At 34.6% G+C, this 9,542-nt stretch overlaps 1 protein-coding gene across 6 annotated transcripts in view; it reads right to left on the bottom strand.

The window, feature by feature from the left end:
- Positions 1–1,815: 1,815 nt before the first annotated feature.
- Positions 1,816–9,542, bottom strand: part of Cfap97 (cilia and flagella associated protein 97) — a 43,308-nt gene continuing 35,581 nt past the window's right edge. For all 6 annotated transcript variants that reach the window (XM_005373472.2, XM_005373474.1, XM_005373478.1 and 3 more), the window contains exons 4-5: positions 6,580–6,730; positions 1,816–4,949 (exon numbers count right to left, since the gene is read on the bottom strand). In XM_005373472.2, the coding sequence (XP_005373529.1) occupies positions 4,822–4,949; positions 6,580–6,730 (279 nt within the window). In that variant the 3' untranslated portion in view covers positions 1,816–4,821. The remainder of the gene's footprint in view (positions 4,950–6,579; positions 6,731–9,542) is intronic.

Here is a 9,542-nt window from a genome sequence, read left to right as displayed (position 1 = left end):
AGCCTAAACTTAAAAAAAAGACTGACAATAAATACTATAGATGTAAAACTTTAAAAAAGGACTGACAATAAATATTGGTGAAGATATGAAGCAGCAGGAACCAAAACACTTCTGTAGGACAGTAAATTGATAATGTACTCTGGACAACTCTACCATTATCTAGAAAACACACACATACTTTGTGACCCAGCAACTCTACTCCAAAATGTGCGCACAGGTCAATCAAGGCACATCTACACACTAACCTTCCAGTCAAAATCAGGGAGTCAGCCCACGTTATTTAACCACCATACAATAGATAAATAAATCACAGTATGGTCAAGCAACAGAGTACTACACAGAAATGAAAATGAAACACAGTTACATATAACAACATGGAAGAATCCCACAAACAAATATGCTGACCCAAAACATCACACACAAAAGAATACAGTTCCATTTATATGAAGCTCAGAAGCAAGCAAAACTAGTGTTAAAGAGTACTTGACATTTTGCGGGCGCTGGGAGGAAAGTCTGGAAAGAGGCCCCCAGGAATCTTGGGAATTCTGGCAGTACTCCAACTTTGGATCTGGGTAGTGGTGACTGGGGTGTCTGCTTTGTGGCAACTAATGAGTTAGCAGAAATACATTTAGGTTTTATAATCTTCTTTGATAAGCAGTTAACAAAACCTTAAAATGTACAAAACGTTTCTCTCTTGTAGGCATTTACCTAAAAAAAAAAACCAAGCCTCTCTCACATTACTAAAATTGTAATTTAAAATGAAATCTTCTTGAGTTAATAGGTTTTTCTAGATAGTACAGATAGAGAGGGAGAGATACTGTACTCAATTCTGGATATTTTTTACATGCAATAGAAACATTCTCAGAATTATACCAAGAAAAATAAATGACATATTACAAACTTGGACATGAACTCTAATTCCAAAATTAGTGAAATAAACATGTGTGGGTTTATCACTGCAATATCATCCTTTAAGAATTTAGAACCATAACTTTTTCTGGTGACTGTCCAAATTCTTTTACAGTCTTAAAATAGTGGATGTGAAATTAGATTCATGTGAAAAAAATCTTATTGTAGTGTAATAATGACAGGTTACCTAAGTTTTATTTTGTAAAGCAATGGAACTTCAAATCATCACCTAGAATAAAAAGTGCAACTACCTGAATTTACCAAATGGATTTTGAAATAGAGGCACAGAACAGTAACAGTCTTATCCTACTGATTCCAGAAATATCTCTACGTGGATTTTTAAAAAATTACAAGAATTTTAAAACTCAAATAAAATTTTCTTCCATAATAGAATCCTGTTTGCTGTAAAAATCTTTTAACTTTGTAGCTGAGAACTAGTATATACTACTGTATGGGCTACTCAGTGATTTATTCCAGTGGCATTATTTCTACTTAACGCCCACTGAAACAATAAAACCAACAAAAATCTCCTAAACTATGTTTTAGAACCAAGTTTTAAAAAGAGCATTTATTACTTACAGTATATATCTTACAAATGACATCATATACACAGCTACTTTTTAAAAAACATTCCTTCAGGCTCTGAAAGAATATCTATTCTACTATAGCACCACAACAATTTTACAGAATGAATGAGATGGTGTAGGTAAAGAAATGCTGACCAGGATTATCATTTTAAGCAAATTCTTTCCCGCTAAGTGTCATGCTTTTGAAATATAAATATCTTGTACCTTCCTCCCAACTTCATTGTAATTCTTAGTTTTGTAAGCTACCTAGAGGTTATTATTCTACTTTTAAAGACAGAAGCAAGACAATGGATTTTAGAGAAAGACATGAGATCAGAAATCAGTTATCTTTAATTCTTTTATTTCTTTTTCCCCCAGGCCAAGTCAGTTCCTTGATGCCTAAATACATTACAATGGACTAAAAAACTGTAAAAAGATGTTGACTTTTAAGTATTTTACTAATCTTATTCACTGTAATCTAAGTAACCATTAACATTAAGCACATTTTCTAAGTGGCATAAAATCATTTAAAGGTTCAGACTTTGGCATTTCACACAGTAAACGTTTTAGAGATTTAATATGATAAATTCACACTTTTAACTTTACATCAGTTGTAATACTTTTCACAGCTGCACAGTTTGAATCTGAAGATAAGTACACAATCACACCCATCACAATCACCTTCTTACAGCTGTCTAAATACCATTTTGGACACTTGAGTTAATGCACTGAAAACAACTCCACTATACTATATTTATAAACAAACCAGAAAACTTCATTTGGAGTAGCAGCTAAGAAAGCAGCTTTTCATGGAGACTGAAAAAGGAAGCAGGGGAAGAATGAGCTAACAGTTACCCCTTAAGAAATAATTTTAAAAGTTTAAAAATCTCTCACAGAATCTTACTTAAAAGGAGGCAACATTAACTCAATACTTGACAGAAACAAAAATAATTTTTGCTAAGATCCTAGCCTAAAACTAGGCCTTGGATTGCCTATTTTTTAGTGACAGATACAATCTTCAAGGTATGTACACTAGCTCCAAGCCAACCAAATACAAAATAAGGCTAGGTTATCCTTCACTTTTTTTATGCTTTAGATAATGAACAGAGTAATGAATGTACTTATGATTCCTCCACTAAAAAGTCACTTAAACCATAACAACTTTCAAAGAACCTTGACTTCATATCAGAGAATACTATATTTCCAATGCCTAGAAGCTATCTATAGTTTAAGCAACTGTGATAATAAAATTATAACTTTTGTTTAAAAAAGACCATTGTTCTTCCCAACTTTTACTTGAAATTGAATCCCTGTTATCAGTAATACTTAGACAAACTTCCCCTTCCAAAGCTGTAAAAATTGAAGGCATTTAATTGATATCTAAAATCAAAGAATGAAATTATGTGTTGTATTCTGATACCTGGCAGCAGAGATTATACACAAAGTACTAGACTAATGCTATACAAAAGATTCTGTGTGTATATATATACATACACATATTCCCCCCTCAAATAAAAATTCATTTTTAAAAATTGACTCACTATTGGGCAAATGTCCAAGTGCTCAGTTTTAAATTTAGCATTACCTTATCTCTCTTTAAAGAAGAATTGTTAGACAAACATTAAAAGTGCAATAAGTTAACAAAAGAAAACCTTTGTTCAGATTAGCTAAAGCTTTTATATAAAACAAGTGTAAAAACTTACTCTCTAAAACAAAGTATCAAGTAATGTAGAAGAATGTTACAGCCCAGGGAAAGCTGCAGAAAAATCTCAGACCCAGGTTATGTTTTCATGAATTTAACCCCACTGTTTCCATGCTTTATATGCCTTACCCTAAACAAAATCCATAAATACAAACCTAGGCCAATGAATTATGAATTATGTTTAGAAAAATATAGTTTGCCTTTCTACTAAAGGTGTTCAGAAAAGTAGGTGTAGCAAACATGCTACACAGCTTGAGCATTAAAAAGTGAAACACAGATTTTACTGTGGCTGCAGAAAATTAGTATTAAAAAGGAAAGATTTGTCATATATGAAAACTTTCCTATATTCTAAGGGTGTACTGACAAGGCCAATAATGAAAAACAGTGATGCCTATAAAAGACCATACTTTACTATATGAAACAAGAGCCTATCAACTGGCAGAAAAATACTCTAATTTCGAAAAATCCACTATATTATATACCCTATCTGCCACTACAACTCCATCCAGATTACCAGTCCTTTAAATGTGAGATTGGTAAAAATGCTACTTCCAACTTTCAACTAAATACACCAAAACAAAACCAGAAAACTACCTGATATTTAAAGGAGTAGCCTGAACCAAAGTATGACCTTTCTCTTATTGTTCATATTTAATTTTCTTTTTCAGAACCTATTGACACTACTTAGAATTTCTAAAGATTTCTTATTCTTAACTGTCTCTCAATACAATAAATACTAAACCATAGCATAATATGCTAACAGAATCACTTAAAACACTGTTCTGACATACCTTGGGATCTGCTTCTTGGCTCTGTGATGCTACTTTGCTGACTGAACAAATACTTGTCTGCTTATGGTGCAACCAATCTGATCTACAGACTAGTCACAATGCAGTAGATTATAGCTCTAAAGCCCACCTTCTTTTTCTGAATCATTAAAACATGAGAGGAGCTTCTAAGTTGAACTTTCTAATATTCACAGTATGAAATTGTTTGAAGTAGCTAATCAAATTTTTAAGACCTAACTCAATGGTCTTCCACAAAAATATTATGATACCTCTGGTGAATTCTAAGGATTGCTCCAGGACAAGCTTCTCTCAATATGCTTACCAAATCTGTATTAGCTTTACCCATAAAACACATTTCAAAATTTGTTTCATAAAAATAAAGTGTAATTTTCACAATCAGGTTATCATTCACTCCGTAAAAGTCCTAAAGCGAATGGAAAACAAAGTCAATCAAATTCAAGTGGTAAGCTCAAGGTCTACAGCTTACAAAAAATAAAAATAGAAAATGTAAACTATACAGTGGACATCTTGGGTGGACATGCAATGATATTATTACTACTGCTTTGTCAGCATGACACTCCATTTCTACACTGAGAAAAATATACATGCCTACTGTGGTACCATTTCTCTAATAAATACATAAACACCTCATATAAATACATTCACATAGGAAACACTGACTTTACATTAAATGGTCATTTTGACAACAATTCTGCACTGAATAACAATAAATTACAACTCACTGTTGTGTACTCTGAATTGCTAAAAAAAATTACAGATGTTTACACAGAATTGTAATAATACACAAAAACACATCAATAAAAATTGGATGAAAAATGTTTAAAATAAAAAGGCTTTATAACCAAGCAGCTCGGACATTAGGAGGCTTAGGTCTCAGCAACAGGTTGTTAGATGTGTCAAAACCTGATGGTTCAGTCTTACAACTGAGACCACTGGTAGCACTGGATGTCCTAGAAGCTCCTCCTGAAAACATACAAAGAAGGGAGTACCGAATTATTCAAACTAAATATATGAATCATCACTGTCTTAGTTACTTTTCTCTCGTTGCTGAGACAAAATACCTGACGTCCAGAATTAAGGAAGGAAAGGTTTATTTAGCTCACAGTTTGTGTAAGTTTCAGTCTATAATCAGCTGGCTCCAAGACAGGGTGGCACATGGCAGAGGTCAACAGTTCATGGCGGCAGAAGGTAGCAAAAGCAACAAGAGCATGAGGGGGAGAGTGGCAGCAAGCAGCCTCTTTCCCTCCCTTACACTGTATGCAAACTACCCACGCCAGGGCAGGTCTAGCACTCACATCCATAATTCCAACATTTGACAGTGAATCAATCATAAACCCCATGACTGCATGAGGCTTTGGGGGGACATCTAGATCATAACAATCATCTTATAAACTTCCTCTCCTAAATTCAGACTAAGTTATTATCATCATCCCACATACGTCCAATAGTCTAATGCAATGATTCTCAAACCAGAAATACCCTAAAACGCTTAAAAGATGTGGCACTTAAAAGCTGCTCAAATAATTGAAGTGAAAAAAGAAAAACATTTAGTATAATCATTTATGTATTTAACAAATAATTTATTATACTCAAGGCATAATATTAAATGTGGGTCACCGGAACAAGATCCTATCTTAGTCACTATATTTAAAAAAGCAATATCTGCAAAATGAATAGATGGAATTACCAGTCACTTGAGTGCTTGAGATTTCCCTGAACACTGAGAAGCTGTAGTATTACAAGTAGTTCCAGCTCTCTTCAGTATGGTATCTTATAGTTTAGAATATATATGTGAAGTAACAGTATAAACCTCAAGTAAAGGAAAATGTCTGGTCTGCAATCCCAGCTACTCAGGAGGCTGAGGCAGGAGGACCTCAAGTTTGAGGCCAGTCTGGGCAACTCAGCAAGATCCTATCCCCCGCCACCAAAAAGAAAAGAAAAGAAAAAAGGGCTGGGGATGTAGCTCAGTGGTACAGCACTTGCCCAGTATGTAAGAGGTCATGGGATCAATCCCAAGTACTGCCAAAAAAATAGAAGTATCTGGTCTTTCTAGTTGTTGCATACTCTGGTGCTAAGTAGTCACTTTACTTTTGTGTTCTCTGGGGTATAGGACTGGCTAGATCTATAAATGATCAGATATCGAACATTAAGATGTGTATCTGATGACTACAGTTTGTTCATTTTTGTGCTAGTTACCTAGCAAGGGAGAAAAAAACACATTAGGGCTAGAAGATATCTAGCAATAATTTCTAACTGGTTAAGGGGACTGTTTCAGCAACTGTCAAATAGCACTTCTATTCATTTCTTTCTTTAATAAACATACTGAAATTAAAAAGTGCCTCTCCTATATTATCTAGAAACTATTAATATTTTCAGTTGACTTATTTCTTGGATTCCTTCCAATGCTACCATTACATGTTGTAAATAAAAACCTGAGATTAAGAGAACACAAATAAAATGTGCCATCAAAAAATAACACATGAATTCCTGAAGTTAACATTTAAAACCTGTATCACAACAACACTGGCTACATTTAAAAAAAAAAAAGGATAAACGATATTAACAGGTACCAAATAGTTTTGAATATGCTTACTTAATGGGCTATACTGGCCAAGCGTAGATCTCACTCTTCTGGAAGACGGTGCTGGGTTGAGATAACCCATATTGCGATGATAATCCATCAGCTGTTCTGAGCGTTTCATACCAACCGTGGGCTTCACAGCTTCAAGCCTTTTCAACAAAGCCTTCATTAAAAATAATTTGGAAGTCAATAGGAGATAAACAGCAATAGCTCATTAAAAGGCAAATACTTTCTGGAACCTGAAATTCACTGAAGTAGAAAAGATTTTAAGTCACTCCTGATAAACCATATGAAATATTTAAACAAAATACTTTGAGAAAGATTTTTGCTATCCTATAGGCAATCAAACCATGATTCAACTCATTGTAGGCATATCCTCTGTCACTACAGGTTCCAATCTTAGAAAAGGTCTTAGAAGTTGAAAAACTGATTTTTTCATAGAAATGACGAAATGGTAATTACAGTGTTAAAAGTCCAGTACTAAACCTTTGAAATGACCACAAACATATCTAAACTACAATTCAGCTCAGGATGACTTTTCTCTATATAATCTTTTTTTCTTTCTTCCATCTACTAGACTAAAATACACTTAAAATTTACCAACTTAAGCTTTTTCAAGTGTATGATAGTCGCGTTTAGTACATTCACATTGCTGTGAACCATCGGCACCATTTCCAAATCTTTCTCAACTTAAGTCTTTTGTTCTCACTTCCTGCCCTTCTATTCTGAGGTGCTGCTATCAGCACTATAAGTACTTCTGACCAATTCCAAAGAAGAGATATATGATGGCAGAGTAAGCCAAGATATTCAGGAGAAGAGCTGTTTAGGAAAGAAGGACAACATTTTAGAAATAAACTCAGACTAGGAGACAAATGGCAAAGGTGCAGAACACATGAAGCAGACAAACCAACTGAGATATCTTCATTGCCATCAACTTGGCTTCTTTTTACACAGAATATCCTTTCTCAGCTTCTACCCTTCAAAAGCTAGAAGACTCCACTCTTAGTGAAGTCTTACCCAACTGGACTTAGTGGTCCTCTCTGCCAAACTGAAGTGTTATTTTTGAACATGGTTCCACTGATTGTAAAGTGTATGCATTTCCTGTAACATAGTATCTTTCTCTCTGTGTAGACAAGGATGCTGTATAATGCAGGTGGTAAGAACTCCTAAGATAATTATCTTCCTACCCGTAGTTTTCAACAGTGGAAGAAATTTCCTAGGTACCGTATCACATCTTCACTGTATTTTACTGGACCGAGGAGCACTTGGCGCTTTCTCTGATTAGTCTATTTCTACTCATTGAACTTAGGTGTAGTAAAGAAATCCTTATAATGTTAGTTACCTACTTCTTTAGGAGAGCTGGTAAAAGTGACATTGTTTTTGTTTTTTTGTCTTTTTGAGACAGGGTCTCTCTATGCAGTTCAGGCTGGCCTTGACCTTGCTTTGTAGTCCAGGCTAGTCTCAAACTCCCGATAATCCTCCTGCCGCAGCCTCCCGAGTGCTGGGATTACAGGACATGCGCCACCATGTCCAGCTAGACACTATTTTTTTTTGTTTTTTTTTGTGGGTTTTTTTGGCGTTTTTGAGACAGTCTCTCTATGCAGTTCAGGCTGGCCTTGATCTCACTTTGTAGCCAGGATCCTCCTGCCTCGGCTTCCCGAGAGCTGGGATTACAGATAGGTATGTGCCACCATGTCCAGCTAGACACTATTCTTATCAAACTCCTGATTTCCTAAATTTATTTATTTGGCCAGGTGTGCCTTTGTTTTAAATTTTAAGACAACTACAATGCTTATTCATCAGATATAAACATAGTATAAAGAAATATGATCAAAATCAATTTTGAAATTTGTCAGTAAAGCAAAAAGTAAACCTGTTCTGCAGTCTGATATGTCAATTGTGCAGAAACTTGGGGAAATAAAGAGAAATGATTCAACTCAACTATCTAAATTATATGGAGCTATACTATGTGTTTGTCTGTGTATAAAGAGTATGTCCTAATGCTGGAAAGCACAACAGGGTGACTCTCTTTAATAATAAGCAAGGTAACACATATTAAGTGCTCATAACAGTGCCTGACATCTAGTAAGAACTTATTAAATATTAATGCTATTATTGTTGCTTTTTATTATTATTTTTCTAGTTGTCTGACATATAATAGTTTTATCCTCCAAGCAAAGCTATATGACAATTAGGGCTGTATTTTATACATTTCTTATGTTCTTTCAAAGTTTTACATAGCTAATTGCAGACATTATTTAATGAACTGAGAAATCATAAGAATGGTTACTTATATTCCAATTTATGCTATATAAAATCTTAGAACTGGTAGTCAGATCAGATTCTAATAATTTCAAAACAGTTTGTCCTAATACTCCATTAAGTGCAACAGTAGGTTATGAAACAGTATACATGACACTGCCAATGTTTTATTTTCAAAAACGCATTTATGTATATAGATACTGGATATCAACTAGAATGGTGTTCCTGTACAGTGGTACACTGGTTCACAAACAATTCTTTCCATGATTCTGGTTGCAAACCAAATTGAAGGAGAACCAAATCAAATTTCCCCATAAGGGCAACATTTAACTTCAACCACTGAATTTGATTCAGTTCTCATCCAACTCAGTTGTGACCAGAATTGTGGAAATAATTAAATTTGTGAACTGAGACACCACTGTAACTTTTAGTTTTTTGGTTTTTCTTTTTTTGGTTCACTGTAACTTTTAACCTGTCTCTGGGATAATCACATTTTTCTTTCTGTTTAAGAGTATTTTGGGGTTGGGGATATAGCTTAGCAGCACAAGCGCCTGCCTGGCAAGCATAAGGTCCTGAGTTCAATCCCTGGTACCAAAAAAAAACAAAAACAAAAGAGTATTTTTTTTTTTTTTTTTTTTTTGGTTTTTCTCTGGTACTGGGAACCGAACTCACGACCTTGCGCTTGCCAGGCAGGCGCTTTTGCCGCTGAGCTA

Source organism: Chinchilla lanigera, unplaced genomic scaffold (genome assembly GCF_000276665.1).
Source record: "Chinchilla lanigera isolate Chin_1 unplaced genomic scaffold, ChiLan1.0 scaffold00002, whole genome shotgun sequence".
Lineage (NCBI taxonomy): Eukaryota > Metazoa > Chordata > Mammalia > Rodentia > Chinchillidae > Chinchilla > Chinchilla lanigera.
The sequence above is the reverse complement of the archived record's forward strand: the minus strand, read 5'-3'. Positions and strand labels throughout refer to the sequence as shown.